Here is a 16,948-nt window from a genome sequence, read left to right as displayed (position 1 = left end):
ACTGCGAAGAGCTACGGAAGGATCTCACTAAACTGGGTGACTGGGGAAGAAAATGGCAGACGAAATTCAATGTTAATAAGTGCAAAGTAATGCACGTTGGAAAACATCATTCCAACTATACATACAAAATGATGGGGTCTAAATTAGCTGTTACCACTCAAGAAAGAGCTCTTGAAGTCATCGTGGATAGTTCTCTGAAAACATTCAGTCAATGCGCAGTGGCAGTCAAAAAAGCTAGCAATGATAGGAACCCTTAGGAAAGGGATATATAATATGACAGTAACTATCAATCTCACTACACAAATCCATGATATGTCAACACCTTGAATACTGCATGTGGTTCTGGTTGCCACATCTCAAAAAAATTATATTAGAAATGGAAAACGTACAAAGAACAACAACAAAATGATTATGGGTATCTTCCATATAAGGAGACATTTAAAAAAACTAGGACTGTTCAGCTTAGAAAAGAGATTACTAAGGGGGGATATGATAAAGCTCTAGAAAATAATAAATGGTATGGAGAAACTGAATTGGGAGATGTTTACCTTTGCATAACACAAGAACTAGGGGTCACCCAATTAAATTAATAGGAAGCAGATTTAAAACAAACAAAGGGAAGTACTTCTTCACACAATGCAGTTATCCTGTGGAACTTGTTGCCCTGGGATGTTGTGAAGGCCAAGAATAACTGTGTTCAAAAAAGAATCTAGTTCCTGGAAAATAGGTCCATCAATGACTATTAGCCAAGATGGTCAGGGATACAACCCCATGCTCCAGGTGTCCCTAAACCTCCAGCTGTTTTTAGAGACATGATACTGGGCTAGATAGAACATTAGTCTGACCCAGTAGGGCCCCTCTTCTGTGACTTTTACCTACAGAAGACTGTTTTACCATTCTCTGTAGAACTGTTTCTATCCCTTTAATATATCTCAAAGGGTTACAACCTTTAGCAAAGACTGTAATGTAATCTCCTGCCCCAAGCCTGATGACTATGTAAACCACACCCCACTATTTCATGCAAAGCCCACTGCATTGCCAACTTAGCCTGAGAATAATCACCACCACATTTTGAATGAGCTATGATCCAACACTTACAACTGCTGTGTACTATATTCCAAAATAATTCGCATATGCTTTCTGTAAATATATCTTAGCCTGAAAATGCCTTTAAATGGCACCAACTGTTCCAATATAATTATAACCATAACTCCTGTCAGCAGATTCATTTCATTTAGCCCTTGCATCTGCAAGCTAACAATTTTCCAGGTGGATCGTAAATTCCTTCCTTGATCACAAAAGTCACAGGAAAAGCTAACAATTGTATTGTCCCTTTCAGATAATTTGAGGAGGTTTCAGACCATAGAGTGCATCACTTTCCTGTCCTCATCCTTTCTGATCTGCACATTTATCTTAGAACTGGCCTCATTTAAATTATATTTATAGTTTAGGCGGTAAGTTATCAGTGTTATATGGCAACCCAAGAAGAGACTAAGCATGTTTGGAGCCTTCTGTTTCTCCTTCTTGGATCATAATGTTTTATCATTTACAACTGTCTTTATTTTCATTTTGCTGCTGCTCATGCAGTGTCTTCCGAAAGAACAAATGCAGGAAAAAAACCACCTCACTTAAACTGATTTTCACAGCTGGGAATTCCTAGTTTCAAAAATTCTCGCTATACTTTGTCGGAGCATAATTCTATCCAGTCTGCGGGTTTTGAAGAAAGTCTTTCAGAAACTCGAGTCAACAGAGATATAAATAAAATATCTAATCCAGCACAATGCATCAGCAGCTTTGCATCCTACAAGCTTCATGCATGGAACAAACAAAGAGTCAAACAAAATATCAGTATAAGAATTTACGGTGGCAAGGAATTCCCTGTGAAAGGAAAGCTTGTGTAAAGCACTTTCCTTGCTCCTTAGCACAGCTCTACCTTTCTCCTCGGACTAGGTCCCAGCAGCCTGCAAGAATTACTAGAGAGAGAAGCTGGCAAGGTAATATCTTTTATTGGACCAACTTCTCTCTCTCTCTCTCTCTCACCAACAGAAGTTTTCGAGCTAAACAGAGCTCTGAGATGACGCTTGTCTCTCTCACCAATAGAAGTTGGTGCAACAAAAAGATTATCTCACTCACCTTGTCTCTCTACTATCCTGGGACCCACATGGCTACACCACCACTGCATGCACTAATTACTGTAACTTTAGTATTGGAGTATTTGCTTTGCCCCAATACCTCATGTGCCTTGGAAGATGGATGGCTCTTTCCATTATCCTTAAATAAGTATTTGATGCATTGAAAGGTGGTGTATAATTGATGTCAGTTTTCCTCACCTCTGAGATTCCAACAAAATTAAAAGATGGCCATGGCTGTAGTGAAGATTTGACTGTGAAATACACATAAGAGGATAGTACTATGAAAACTCAGCAGTTTACCTTTTAACCTTTCTTAGACTTGAAGGGCATTTATCAAGCTTAGATGCATTCTGCCTAAGTGATCAAAAAGTATACAAAATGATTTTTGAAACATAGGGTATAGGAGAACAGGCATTTTAAAATGTTAAGTATCAAACCTGAATGCAGGGATGCGGGGAAAATGTGTGGCACAGAAATTTAATACAACCCAAATAATATTAATTAAATGTTAATGCATTTGATTATCTTGACTGCCACTGAGACTCTTACCCCCACCATAAAAACCACCTTCTATCATCATACTCACACCAAATTTGAAAACCCAAATGAACAGATGCACAGAAAAACAAATTATATAGTTTTGGACTCCATTGGATGCAGGATGCTTTTGATTTCTAATCTACTGTGACAGGGTCTCTAGAATTGCCTGCCATAGAGACAGAGTGTGTGTGCCTTCGGATTCCTATATCCTTTGCATATAAAAGGTTGCAATTTTGCAGCTAATCTTCAAAGTAAGTTTCCTAAGTCTCTATAGTACTTAAAATTTAATCTTACCTGTAATTAGTTTCATGTCTTACCGTCAGAAGGCACTTCTGCCAAAGCCATTTTGTTCACATTTTTCCTTATAACAGGAAGTCCTGTCTCCATCTACTGGATAAACTGCTGCCCTGTACTCATGTTCCAGGATAGGCTTCCAAAACTTCACTGTATGATTAGTGCTTATTAGAAGTAGGACTCAATATGTTATAGATGACTGTTCTAAAGTAGGAAGTGAGAAAGAACAGGGCATCATATCTTTGTAATTTCAAAAGGCAAACTGTTCCCATAATGGCTGAGAAGTGACTTCTCAAACTATTTCTTAAGGCAGAATAGCTTTTCCATTTGATTTACAATGAACTTATGATGTCTGGAAGCCTCAGCCATCTGTAGCAGGTAGAAGAAGACTGTTTCTTTCAACAAAGATTAGCCAGTCAGGCAGATAATTGTAAACCAGGATACCCCTCTCAATTTTATTAACAACTGTTCATTAGCTTGATAAATGACCTCCAAGTCCAGGAATGGGTAAAAGCAAGGCTATTTTAAATATTTGCCTGCAATGGCAAATATTGGAACTGGTGGTGGCAGGACACAGAGACAAGAGTTCTTGAGGTCAACTGAATACATAGATCTTCAGGGGCAAGTCTTTTGAGACACAAGACTAGTAAGGCAATTGATACTTTGCAAATATCATTAGATTTAGGACTGAAAGGACAAGAACTTGTTAGAAGTCTAGCTTTCTACTCTCCCGCAGTCTGGAGGGTTCCTTTCTTGTCCCTCAGAAAGCTGCTTCTTAGCAGGGAAGCAGAAAGTAGCTCTTCTGCAAGGAAGAGGCTCTCAAGGGATAGTAGCAGTAACTGAGTGCAACACTAATTGATGGAAGCAGAGAACTGTAGCTCAGCTGTAGTACAGCATTCTATCCAGTAGAGAAACAGACTTCTGCAGAAAAAGCCCAGTTTCAGCAGAGCTGCCTGTGTTGTGCTGACAGGCAGGCTTTACCAGGCGTGGATGCCCATTGAGAGAGAAACACTTTCCCACCAATGGTGCTAAATCCAAGGGAGTATCTGACCTCCTGCTTGTTGATATTATCTGTTATGTAATGGTGAACAGAATGAGAATGAACTGGGAGATAAAACAGTGCATACATTGGGGAAAAGAATATAGATACATGGATTTTTGTTTGTTGGCAATAGTCCATATTAATAAAGGAAGCACTTACACATACAAAAATCACTTGCTGAACATTTTAATAGTTTGCGAAATATACAGCTATTAGAATTACCTAAATATCACTCATAATTAAATTACAAAAAGTTGGTATATAGCATATTCTATTGGTCTATAAAATAATGGACACATTATACATCCCCAATACCCTCTGCAGTCCAGTAATGGCAAAAAACAAAGTATGAACCACAGTCAAACATATACAAATTAAAGGAGATAGAGTGACATAGTTTAGACATTTGAACCAAAGAAACTGAAACCAGACTAGGTACATTCATCAAGTACAATAAATTTAGCATTGTAGTTTTTAAAGTCACCAGTTAATAACACAGCTTTAGGTGCACTTTCACATGCTTTCAAATATCTTCCAGTACAGATCCCAGAGTAATAAAGTGCCTTTGTTCACTCTAGTTTCACTTATATGCAGGTGCAATATACATCACACTTGGAAAGCATTACTTCATAGCAGATTTATTAATATCTCATTGAACAGATTAGTATCAAGTTCTAATGTTTATACAATTTAAAACAAGGTGTTTTAAAAGTACATTTGTTCCTGGTTACCACTCTTCTGCATAATCTCCTTATTTCTATAGGATTTCATATCATCAAAATGATTTCCAACAAGAATTAACTCCAAATATGTGGGGTCCATCTTTATGAAATAAAATTATGGCAAAATATTTCCTGAAATTCACTTTTCCTATAATTATTTTTTTATTTTACTGTGGCAATTATTACGAACATTTGCAATTTGGAAGTTGTAATGTTCACTGGTGCTTTAATTAACAATTTATGTACAATGGCAAATGTGCAGTATTTAGCCTGTGGACATGTAATTGAATGAACTTCACGTAAGACTTTTACTACAATATGTTTGTAATTCAATGGACTGCATGAGCAAGTACCACAGGAATGAGACACATGAAAGCTTAAAGTCTTTGGACATTATCTGTAATAGTTACTTGCATTGCACGATTGAGGAGATGTCCCGCTCATTGTAAACGATCCTTTACTGCTTTCAGCTGTACTACTTTAGCCACCCCAAGCCCAGCACTGAATATTGATTACATTAAAACAACAGTCTTGTTTTCATGCACCATGCTTTGAAAGGTTCTCTTTTAAACACAGACACAGCTAGTTTCATAAAACCTAAGGTAACTAGTTTCCAACCAGATTACATTTCAGATTACATTATTTTTTTGATGGTGACAAATGTTAATGTACAATTGCATTTTCCATATTATTTAAAGCATTTGGGCAATGTTCTCCAGTATGTATGTGTACCTTATATGGATATGGGACATTTTAAAAAAAAAATTTAATGACAACATCAAAATCCTCTTTAAAGCATTCCATTATGATGTTTTAGATGCTACATATGTGAGGTCACCAAAGGTATCAAAGCAGGAGCTGAAGGCACTCAGCAGGGAAGATTATTGGAAAAAGTATAAACAATTAAATAAGCAAATAATAGTTTTTAAACAGCAGATATGGACCTGTTTACATAGAAGGCTATTAAACTAGTCCAACTCTTAAAAAAACTGATAACAAACCTAAAATTATTAGCCCATACCAGACATGTTAGTGGTTCTACCCTTTCTTCCTCTTCCTAGACTTCATATTATTTCCAGTTTAAACAGAACATAAAATAGTTTCAATGGTATTCAAAATTTTTTAGGTTGCAAGTAACAAATGTTCACATCCTTATGTAGTTCATTCTTTTTTGTTGTCATGGACTAAGGGCCTGATCTTGCGTACTTTCTTATCCAGAACTCCCACTGAAGTCTATAGGAGTTCTCTGTACACAATAAATACCTGATTGGCACCCTAGGCATACAGTATATGATGACATTACTTTGGAAACAAGTGTATTGACTTATGCCAATAACCTGATTACTCTGTTAATCCAAATCAAGTAATCTTTCCTACTCAACAGTCTATAAACCCCACATGGAAATGTAGTGTTATTTAGAAGCAAAAATACAGTCCAACTGCACACGAGGGAAAAAATTAATAGTTTGAGAATATTACAAGCTCCATGTTAAACTCTGTTCATACAGAAGATTTTATAGTTTTAACTTGTAAAATTAGTTGAATAAATTATTCAACAATTCATAATGGCATAATAATTTCCAACTTCACTTGAATCTATGCAACAAATTTCACCAATATCCAAAAATATCAAGAATGTAAATGCTTTGTTATAAAAATGTATACAATTTAAATTGCTATTAGGTAAACCTGTACACAATTCCCACAATTACATAGCTAGAAAGTCTTTAGACGATATTCACAAAAAATACATTTAAGCAACATTTTCATGAATTTTCCCTTTTGACAACTGATTATTTCGTAAGATCAAATGTCTTTCATGCTTATTGCTTAAATCAAAACACTCATTTAGTCAGATTTAATCAACAGATAATAGTGATCACGTATTACTCCAGTCAGTGATTACTTATTTCTATTTAGCAGAAATACCCATAAGTTTCACTAATATTTAAGTGAAGACTACTGAGTAACTGTTCTCTATATTGTACATTTCATACATGTATAATATGGGGATCGTAAAGAGAGGACACAGACCATTTGAAAAATTAGGCCCAAAAGAATCAATGCTAAAACACAAGCATACTGGTCAGCGTGTCTTCCTTTTGTTTACTGTTGATTTTTGTAATCAGTTTACCAATGAAAGTCACAAGGTACTGGTTTCAGTGATCTAACTACATTTCCACCTAAAACTGAAAATGTTGATTTGAACTGCACAAGACACTACTATATTAACCTAAAATGTGCAAAAATAGTCTGAATGTAGTAATTTTGCAGGCTTAAACTCACAGGAGATACTATGTTGAAGCACTTCCACAACAAGCATTCAGCTATACCTAATTTCCCGATTAAAAATACTACTTTTATATTCTTTGTTGCAGTTTTAATTAATAGAAAATATATCTGTAATTTCTGTTACAAAAGGAAATAATTATTTAGATTATTTTATTCAAAATAGTCTGACAATTTTACACTATTCCAAGTGCATTGCCTGCCACAATCAACACAGCCATAATCAACACTAAAAGGGCATTCAAACACTTCAGACATATATATTACAGTACAGACAGGAGTGCACAAGCATTTCTGACTGGGAGAAGACAGATCATTTTCCAATAACAGGTTCCTTGGAATCAAAAGTCTGATTTCCCTCGCACATATGTAGTAATGTGCAACAGAGATGAATTGCAGGTGAGAACTCAAATGCAGCTATAAAGTGGGTTTTCTACTGCTTTTTCTATAAAGCATTTTGAATATAATTGGGAAAATTGCCATTAACAAGCTAAAATACTCTAATTGCTGTAAACAGGCTTGAATAGTGTTAACTACTTGAAGGATAGAACAAAACAGTAACCCACAGAAACAAGAGCACAACTGCAACAAAATGAAACTTTCCCAGGAATATGACTTAAATCAATACTCCTAACTTCTGGTGAGCATCAGAGAGTCTAAATTTGAGCTTGTAAAGGAAATGCCACCAAAATATAAATATCCTTTATTATTTTCCTTTAGCCTTCACTACACTTTGCATAAAATTTCCATTAAAAAGACTATGTTCCTACTTTTGAGCAATTATTTTTCCATGCTTTGAAGACATCTTGCCTTGCAAATTGCTTGTTTTAACACTAAGGTATTATCAAATATTAACTAAACAAAAATCCAACAATTTAGTCTACAATCTATTGTGTTGTACTTTTATTTTGCTTCTAATTAAATAAGTATCTCAGCATCTAAATGTTGAGACAGCCTGATGTAAAAACTAGTTAGACTGAAAAGGCAATTATCTCTTTCCAATATACAAAACTGTTTCTAACAAAATTTGCAAAGGGATTTGTACAAATGAGTGCACAGTGCATAACACTATATTGAGAAGCAAGGCCACATTAAATCCATATTCAGAATTAATAAATATGTAATTCCAAGAGCAGAGATCATTCTAGCCATTTTATTTTGGGGGTTTAACTTCAGCATAAATCAGCTTTCACAGCATGGATCACAACATTCTAAGCACCTCCTCCTCATATCGCATACTGCTGTGTATGCAAATTAGGACAGCAGCATAAACAGCACGTAAAGGGGCACACAAAATATACTTGGGATGTTCCATCACAAAACTAATGCATATGAATCTTTATTTTGCCTGTACACAAAAACAGATTTGCTTTCAAATGACATAGCTTGCTTGTGTGTCAGTAATAAGGACCAAATTTAGCCCTGGTGTAAGTAAGGTACAACTCCAGTGAATAAATGAAACCATGCCAGATTACACTGGGGTTAAATTTGGTTTTACAGTTACAAGGGCTCCTCTGCATGTCCCACTCATGGCTTCTATTAGGCATTACCCTATAGTGGAACTCTGAACATTTAATAAAAAAAATAAATAAAACCTATAGGCAGAGGAAATCACAATCTGTAATAAATGTTCCTTTTAAAAATGCCATGTTTTGTTTTGCTTTTTTTGATATGTCATTTTTATAAGAAAGGAGTCTGATGGAAGTTCTCCAGTCCTCCATTTAATCACAATGGCAGATATTCCACAAATAAAATGTAATTAAAAGTATGTTTCAGAAGACAACCCAAACAGGCTTAGGAATTTTACATCAAAAACAAGATGGGATTTCTAGATTTTTCTTTTTCCTTTTAAAACATAAATAAAGACTTCTCAGGCAAATATACAATTAAAGTCATTTTTGTTTATGATTCTTTAGTCCAGCATTTCAACAGCACTAACACATTAATTACATTGTACCCTGTGGACGATGAACTTACATTAAGGGCTACCCATGAGAAAGGGGAAGCTCCTACCAGTTTTAAGAATGCAGCAATATCATACCATTTCATTACAAAGCACCACTTGATATGCTGGTTACTAAATTAGAATTCAGCGTGTAAATAGGATTTCTCTCAAAGTAGGGTTACTCCAGTTTTAACAATGTTGTAATTACGGAGGGCAATATTGAGGACATCAGCCTAGGCTTTCTAGTTTTCTGCCTATCTTCCAACAACCTGTTAATTTACATATGGCTCAGTGTTAAGGCTAGGTGGACAAACATCATCTAACCTAAAGCAGTTATGGGGAGCTACCTCAACCATTAGTTATGAGATAGCACTTTTCCTTTGATTTGGGCAAAGCATGTTTCATTATATTTATTCATATATCCACTATCACCACTGCTTGAACTTCCTAAAAATTGTATACTGTCATACTTTATCAATCAACTACCAATTAATTTTCCTGAGTAAGAGTATAAAAAGTTAAACCCTTCTACCAAAAGTACAAAGACAAATAAAATGTAGTAGAACAATACAAACCCAGTTATACAACATTACAAGTGCAGAAATTCTTTATGTTGTTGCTTTTCATTATCATTGGCCCCCACTAAAATCCATAACAAAGAATTTAGTTATCCAAAATATTTTGAAGGACAGTAATTAAATTCTTCAGACCATAAATGTAGCCCTGGTCCTTTGTGTTACTAGGAAACACATGAGCAAAATCTATCATTCTAACTTCTACATCTGCATTTTCCTTTCTCTCTTTGGGCATATGGCAGAAAACCTTTTCCAGTTGGGGTATAACATTTCCATTTAGATGTTCTTGGGAAATGCAAGTGCTGCTTTTCCATACATTGTCTTGCTCCAGGTTTTCAGCTTTTAGTGAGATCTGACTGTGGTTCCTCTTTGAATATGCCTTTTTGTGAAATGCATAAATTTGAGGCAAGTTTTTACCTACAGAGGCCTCTACTTTTCCATTCTCTGTAGAATTTATTACATGAATATTATTATTATACTCCAGTAAGTCTCCATCTTGTAACACTCCTTTAGGCACTACTCTCTTCTCTGCTAAAGTGCCATCACTCAACCTTGTGGCCATCAGCTGACATGAACCTTCATAAACAAACAGTAATGAACTTGCATAGAAGGTAAGCTGCTCCTGGCTTTCAAACCACTGCAAGATTTTTTCAATCTTCTGAATACTGGCAGCAACAGCATCTTTTCTCAAGCAGTACCCATTATGAAAAAACCTGGACATTCCTGAAAAAAGGAAATAAACTTTCAGGATAAGTAAGTTTACAGTATATGTATCACTTTTAAAATCAACATTAAAGGGGATTTTTTTTCCTTCTGTTAGGGTAAATAAGTTTTTGGGCCCAAATCTGTTCTCATTGATTTCAGTGGTTCAAAATCAAGATACATACAAAATGTTCCTTTCTGTACACACTTAACATTCAAACAAATTAGAATTATATTGTATATCTAATAGTAGCATATCTAGCACTCGTTTTAAGTAGAAAACTGAAAGTATTGAAAATTGACAAATTTATTCACAGAACAAGTGCAGCAAGGAGACCAGCCAAATAAATTGTTAACCATCTCATACTATAAATGTGCATCAATCTTTTTGTGGGGAGACCAACGCTCCCAGGAAGAGCAAGCAGTTTGGTCTCCATGCTCAAGTAGTCCTTGGTTTCTTTACTAAGACAGTCAACAAGGTGACAAATTAGTGCAGATGTGGAAGAACTTTTGTTAAATGGACATGTGTCAATTAGGAATTGGTTTGAAATAAACATCACAAAGATCACTAAACAGTCATATGGTGGCAACCTTTGTTGTGTACTGACCTGGTCCAGCTTTGAACAGGCTGGTTTTAGAGAGAAATATTTTATTCTGAAACATACAAAGGCCACTGCACCACCCATTCTGTTGCTGTTATTTAGGAAGTTGATACAGGTTCATTTTAAGATGCATGTTCAGAAGGTAAGGGTGGGCTTAAACTGAGGAAAACTGAAGTAAACAAACATACATTTACAGCAGCCTTATCATAAAAGGACATAATGCATGCTCGGTTATATGATCTTTCAAAGGTAAATTTTTATCATCTGATGTTGTGTATTTAACACTCTTGTGAATTTATTCTACTAAATCATATTGGCACAGAATAATTTACTTGTATTCTACCACAGATTACCTCCTTATTCACAAGAAACAAATGTTCTGGGATATTTACTATAATCTGCAGAGCTATTTAGGCCAAATGCAACAGCTTAAGTTTACTTGGACTATCACTGACTAATTCAAATGCCACCCGAGCCTGCTGCAGATCCAGCAGGTTATCCAGTGCACAGGGGTCCACAAGAAAACAGAAAATATTTAGAGTCAAATTGCCTATTCACTCAGTACTATGTGCTTGTGCACATCCATCCACATATACTTTAATTCACTTACCATCTTTTATTGTTTCTTTTGTTAAGCTTCTTCCATAGTGCTGGTTTTGTGTCTCATAATTGTCGGAATGAATATGGTAAACCTGCAAAAAACAAAGGGAATTCTGAATTCACCCAGAGCAGCTGATATTCCTGTATAGCTATGAGTCATGTAACAGACATAATAGGAAAACTTTGACAAACTTGTCCCAGTGAGTCATAATACCAGATTTTAAGAGGTCAACACTGCCCTCTTGTGCTCTATTATGCCAATTATCAATCTGATCCAATTGTACTTTTTAAGAACACAGACTTTTGTAGTGATGAAATACCCTCCGACCATCATTATCAACAAGTTATTACTATCTTGGAAGCAAGCACTTTATAGTATGGTCTAATGTGGATTTATTTGGCAAACCAGAAAACAACATTCCACTACAGGTTTAACTACTTGCAGTACGTTATTCCCACAGTAAAATACTCTGGTGTAAAACAATAAAACTCAACAAGCTTCTAAAAATCAAGCCTAATTTTACAATTTCATAATTTTCAAAGTATTTCAACAAGTTTTCTAAGATAAGGAGTAATGTGGTTCCCTCTGCCAAACGGTAGCAGATTTTCAAACCCTGACAGGTGAGTTTTCCATTTGGAACTGAAATTGGTGTCATCTATCAGATTTTTTTTATGTATTGTCTGCACTGCAAAGCAGTATGTTTTAGCAAAAGCAGTACAAGCCTTCTAGCATGGATGCAGTTATATCAGTATAATGGTGCCTAATACTGTATAGTTTTCAAAGTAGCAGCCGTGTTAGTCTGTATCTGCAAAAAGAAAAGGAATACTTGTGGCACCTTAGAGACGAACAAATTTATTTGAGCAAAAAAATTTGTTAGTCTCTAAGGTGCCACAAGTACTCCTTTTCTTTTTGCTAATGCTGTATAGTTATTCCCATACCGGAAGGAGAATAAGCTGTATATACGGGAACGGGAATATGCCGTACCACATAACTGAGTCACAATAGAGTTTGCTCTGGTGTAACTATTTCAGGTTGGTTTTTTTTAAATTGCAACCCTAACAGACAATTATACCAGGACAAAACTTGCTGGTCAACCAGATCTTCATACAATTATTTTATTTACAACATTTACACAAAGCCTTGCTTTCTGAAGCAGGGATGTTTAACAATGTGGCAAATAGGGAGTTGCCTCTGGCAGAAACCTCATGCCTGGCACCTATGCCCTGTCCCAAGAAACAATGCTCTCACATTCTCTCCAAACAGAACTCAGAGATCTAAACAAACTGGCCTTGTCTTCACTGCATGCTAACCTCATGCTCACTCCCCCCCGCCCCCGTATTTTCCCCCGAATGCTGCATAGATTCACTCATCCACATTGCTATCAGTGCCACATGGCAAGGCAGCCACCATGTTCTGAACTGAAAGGCCGACGAGGTAGCTGTTATCATGTGTTGGTACAAGGTTAATGCAGTTAATAGGTGCAGCCATGGGCATCCACAATAAATTGAGGTATCAGTCCTCCAACCCCTTCCTATAATCCCACTGGGCATCCATTCCTATCCACGTTCGTATCTCTCTGCTCAGTGTCCATGATCCAACTGATTGCTGTTGCTCCTGGCTTCCCCATCCCATGTTTGAAACAGCAGTACAATGGCCCCTGATAAGCCTGCACATCAGCATGCAGCCACCTGGCCATATGAGCACACCAGAATCTTGATGCAGCTTTGAGCTGACGTGAGTAAAACTCATCACTTGAACAGTACAAAGAGGAAAATCAAACAAAGATATATCTAAGAAGCTGTGAGAAGAACACGGGATCAAGCAGAGCAGACAGCAGGGCAACAAGAAAAAGGGGCTGACTCAAGGTGAGCAACTGGAAGTCCAGGTATAAGAAAAAGAAATCAGTGGTATCCCTACACCCATCTGCTTTACAAAGAACTGGGCCATATTCCAAGCACCTATGTGAGCAGGAAGGCCCATTTCACCACAGAATCATCTGTAGAGCTGGGATGGGTGACGGCTCAGAGACCAGAATCTCTGAATAACAGGACATATTCCTTCATGTATCCCAAGAAGAGCGCAAAGTGGTGGAGGTTTCCCAAACTTAAAAAGCAGGGGAGGACTCAGCATCTCAGGTCAGTAAGATAGAGGCTGCTATCTTTTTTATTATAAATAATTCTATGAAATAATAGAGTGGTTTCTTAGCCTATAATTCTAGCTTTGGCTTCACTTGAGGGAGGATGTAACAATTATACTCGCCTCCCAATTCCCTCTCTCCCCACCGTATTCTCAATTCCCAAGTCACGCTGTTCAATATGGTGTACAAGCAGAAAAAAAAATCTAACCAGCACTTACAGCTGATGAATGCAGTAGCTCATTTAATGAAAATGCTTTAATATAAAAGTTAGGAAGTTTGTGGCCACATCTCAACTAAAATGTAAATTGTCATAACATCCCAAACACCTGCATGGTAAGATACCAAACCAGTACTGCAGAAGCTGGTTTATTACTGTTCTGATTTTGGTCCATTTTACTCACATACACGCACACCTCTGGTCACTCTCTGTCTGCTCCAGTGCACCAGAAAGAAACCAGATAAACACCAATGATTTATTCATTGATTTGTATTCTTTAATGTATGCATAAACATTAAATCTGAAAACAAGGCAACAACCTCCATGCACCATACAATTCAAATGTGCCATGCAACCTCATTATTCAGCCAGTGTGTTCTCCCCATGTAGCTTGAATATATGCAATCATAAATGACATCCCTTATGGCGTTTGGTATAGCAGATCCTGTAGCACTCATTTGTTGGTTGTCTCTAAATACACCCCAATTCACAATATTCAGCAACCCTGTCTACTCATGCTCATGTATATTGTGAGGCATACAACATGCTCTAATCACACATATAGCATTAAATATGCTACAGTCCAAACAAGTCAGTCAGCAGCACCATCATGCCTTCAGAGAGACATGGGGGGCTGGTAGTATCTTTTATTGAACCAATTTTTGTAACCATTTAATGATCTCCTGCATGGGTTCCAGTGTGGTGTGGTAGGTGACAACTAGGGACATGTAGTTTGAAGACCCCCTCGCCCCATATTGAAGTAGATTTCTCTCGGGGTATTTGAGCAGTCCATTTCATGATGACTTATTTCTCTGGTGGAATGTCCTTCTTTGGTGTATGCGACTTTAAGCATCTTAAGATGTGTATCCCAGACTTCTTCTCTGAGTATATTCTGTGGTATCTGAGTGCCTAGCTGTAGTTAACAAGTTGCAGTGGGGGAGGTTTAGATTGGATATTAGGAAAAACTTTTTCACTAAGAGGGTGGTGAAACACTGGAATGTGTTACCTAGGGAGGTGGTAGAATCTCCTTCCTTAGAGGTTTTTAAGGTCAGGCTTGACAAAGCCCTGGCTGGGATGATTTAACTGGGAATTGGTCCTGCTTCGAGCAGGGGGTTGGACTAGATGACCTTCTGGGGTCCCTTCCAACCCTGATATTCTATGATTCTATGATTCCTTGGTGTGTTTGGCATGCTTACTGGTACATACTTAGCTTCAGCAATGGAACCCTACAGATGACAGTGGTGTCCAGGAAGTTGATACTAGTGTGGACGCATTCTAGAGAGTTCTCGCCTCTAGTCAGCCAAAGACACATTCAACCACTATTCTGCACTGGCTCAGCATGTCGCTGAAGTGCCTCTTGTACTGCTGGCACACATCAGGATAAAGCTGTAAGCACCAGGGCAGCAACAGATATGCTGCGTAGCCTAAAATAACAGTTGGCACAGATAACCCTTGACGACTGTGCTGGTAGCAAGATGACATGGCAGCTTAACTGTGTTGAAACAGGCCAGACTTATGGAACATCCTGGCATCATGCACATCCTGTCAGTGCATGCAGTGTAGGTGTCCATCAACATGCCATGTGGTCCACAAGGGCCTGCATAACGATGAAGTAATACCCTTTCCTGTTAATATATTGGCTTGCTTGAAATGGGACATGTATCCCACCAATTGCACCTACCCAGTTTGGGAAGCCCTTCTATTCAAACCCCACCATTATTTGAATGTGGGGCCAGCAAAGCATTAGTTGCCTTGCAAACCTCTATAACTGCTGCACCAACTGTAGATTTCCCAACCCAAAACTGGTCAACAGATCTATATAGCAGTCTGTGGTTGCCAATTTCCCTAGACTGGTGGCAACACACTTTTGAACCTTTACTTGTTCTCTCATGTGATTGCTTGGCAAGGCAAATGCCAGGGCAGGGTCCCCACAAAGCCCCATGAATGTGTCCTCCTGTGAAAGTGCTAGGCCCACTGCTGGTCATCCTATGTTCCCATCACAATGCAGTCCCTTCAGTGTGTGCTTCTGTTCTTGGCCCAGAAGTGGCGATCTGCATAGGGGTCCTCTACCATTAAAAACTGCATTAGCTCAGTTCACATTGTTCCATTCAGTGGCGGCTATTGTGCTACTTCTAACAGCAAATTAGAAATGTCTTCTCCATTCCAAGACAGATTCTGAAACCCCTGCCAAAGTGCCTGGCAGCCGCCTGTGAAGAGGCACAAAAACCAAACACTGCTTCCATAAAAAGCCTGGGTCCTAGTAATTAGGGAGAGTAGAACCCGTACCTTCAGTATGTAACATCGCACCAGTAACATGAACACCCTACTTGACAAAAGGTTAGTGCATTAAACTCTGTCTCCTTAATTAGTCTGAGTGCAATGACCCCTAATGGCAAAGCATTAAAATATTCTGAAGAAATTTTGTTTTAAAGCTATTATGCCTCTTTCAGCCCTTACTCAAGCAAAATGCCAAATGACCTCAGCATTTTGCTTTAATGAGACCCATTATATTTTTCTTTGGGCACCCAATGTCTCTTCTTTACACAGTGTCCCTTCCAAATGAGGGCCCTTTATCGTTTTTTGTTTTTTAACAGTTAAATATTCTACAGCACATTAATTGTACACCCATCCACAACATGGTCCATGAAACAGATTACCTCCCAGCGGATCCTATACATCACCTGCAATACATACATATATCCACTGACATTCTGAGAGTCATTCCATCTCTAACTCAGACATTATTCATCCCAGGATGTGTACTTGCTAATAATTTTGTTTATTTTACCATTTTAATGACAAGACTCCAAAATGGACAGCTGAAAAATTAAGGAGAGCTGCTGCTGTTTCACAACCATGGTAAGATGTGTTCTTTGGAAGAAAAAGCACCTAGTTATTGTCACATTCTGGGGTGCAATTCGGACCAATGATGGATTGTGTCACCATTTGTCCTGTAACCCTGGTGCCTCACAATGCTTTGTTATTGTAGCTCGCAATCTGGACTGCTCACAACCAGCCTACCCTGAATATCTGCGCAGAACTGCAGCCCTAGTCCAGCAACCTGCCACCACCACACCAGCCTCAAACTGGATTCCACCACTCTTGGTTATAATCAGCAAGAGGACCCCAACACACCCCAGGCCTGAACTT

General features: G+C 37.7%; 1 protein-coding gene across 1 annotated transcript in view; it reads right to left on the bottom strand.

Annotated features, from left to right (window-relative positions):
- Window positions 1–4,178: 4,178 nt before the first annotated feature.
- IPMK (inositol polyphosphate multikinase) overlaps window positions 4,179–16,948 on the bottom strand; it is an 81,278-nt gene continuing 68,508 nt past the window's right edge. Inside the window, exons 5-6 of the mRNA XM_048856993.2 lie at window positions 11,454–11,535; window positions 4,179–10,262 (exon numbers count right to left, since the gene is read on the bottom strand). Of these exons, the coding sequence (XP_048712950.1) occupies window positions 9,628–10,262; window positions 11,454–11,535 (717 nt within the window). The 3' untranslated portion in view covers window positions 4,179–9,627. The remainder of the gene's footprint in view (window positions 10,263–11,453; window positions 11,536–16,948) is intronic.

This window comes from Caretta caretta, chromosome 7 (genome assembly GCF_965140235.1).
Source record: "Caretta caretta isolate rCarCar2 chromosome 7, rCarCar1.hap1, whole genome shotgun sequence".
NCBI lineage: Eukaryota > Metazoa > Chordata > Testudines > Cheloniidae > Caretta > Caretta caretta.
Note: the sequence above shows the minus strand (reverse complement) of the source record. Positions and strands in the feature narration are given on the sequence as shown.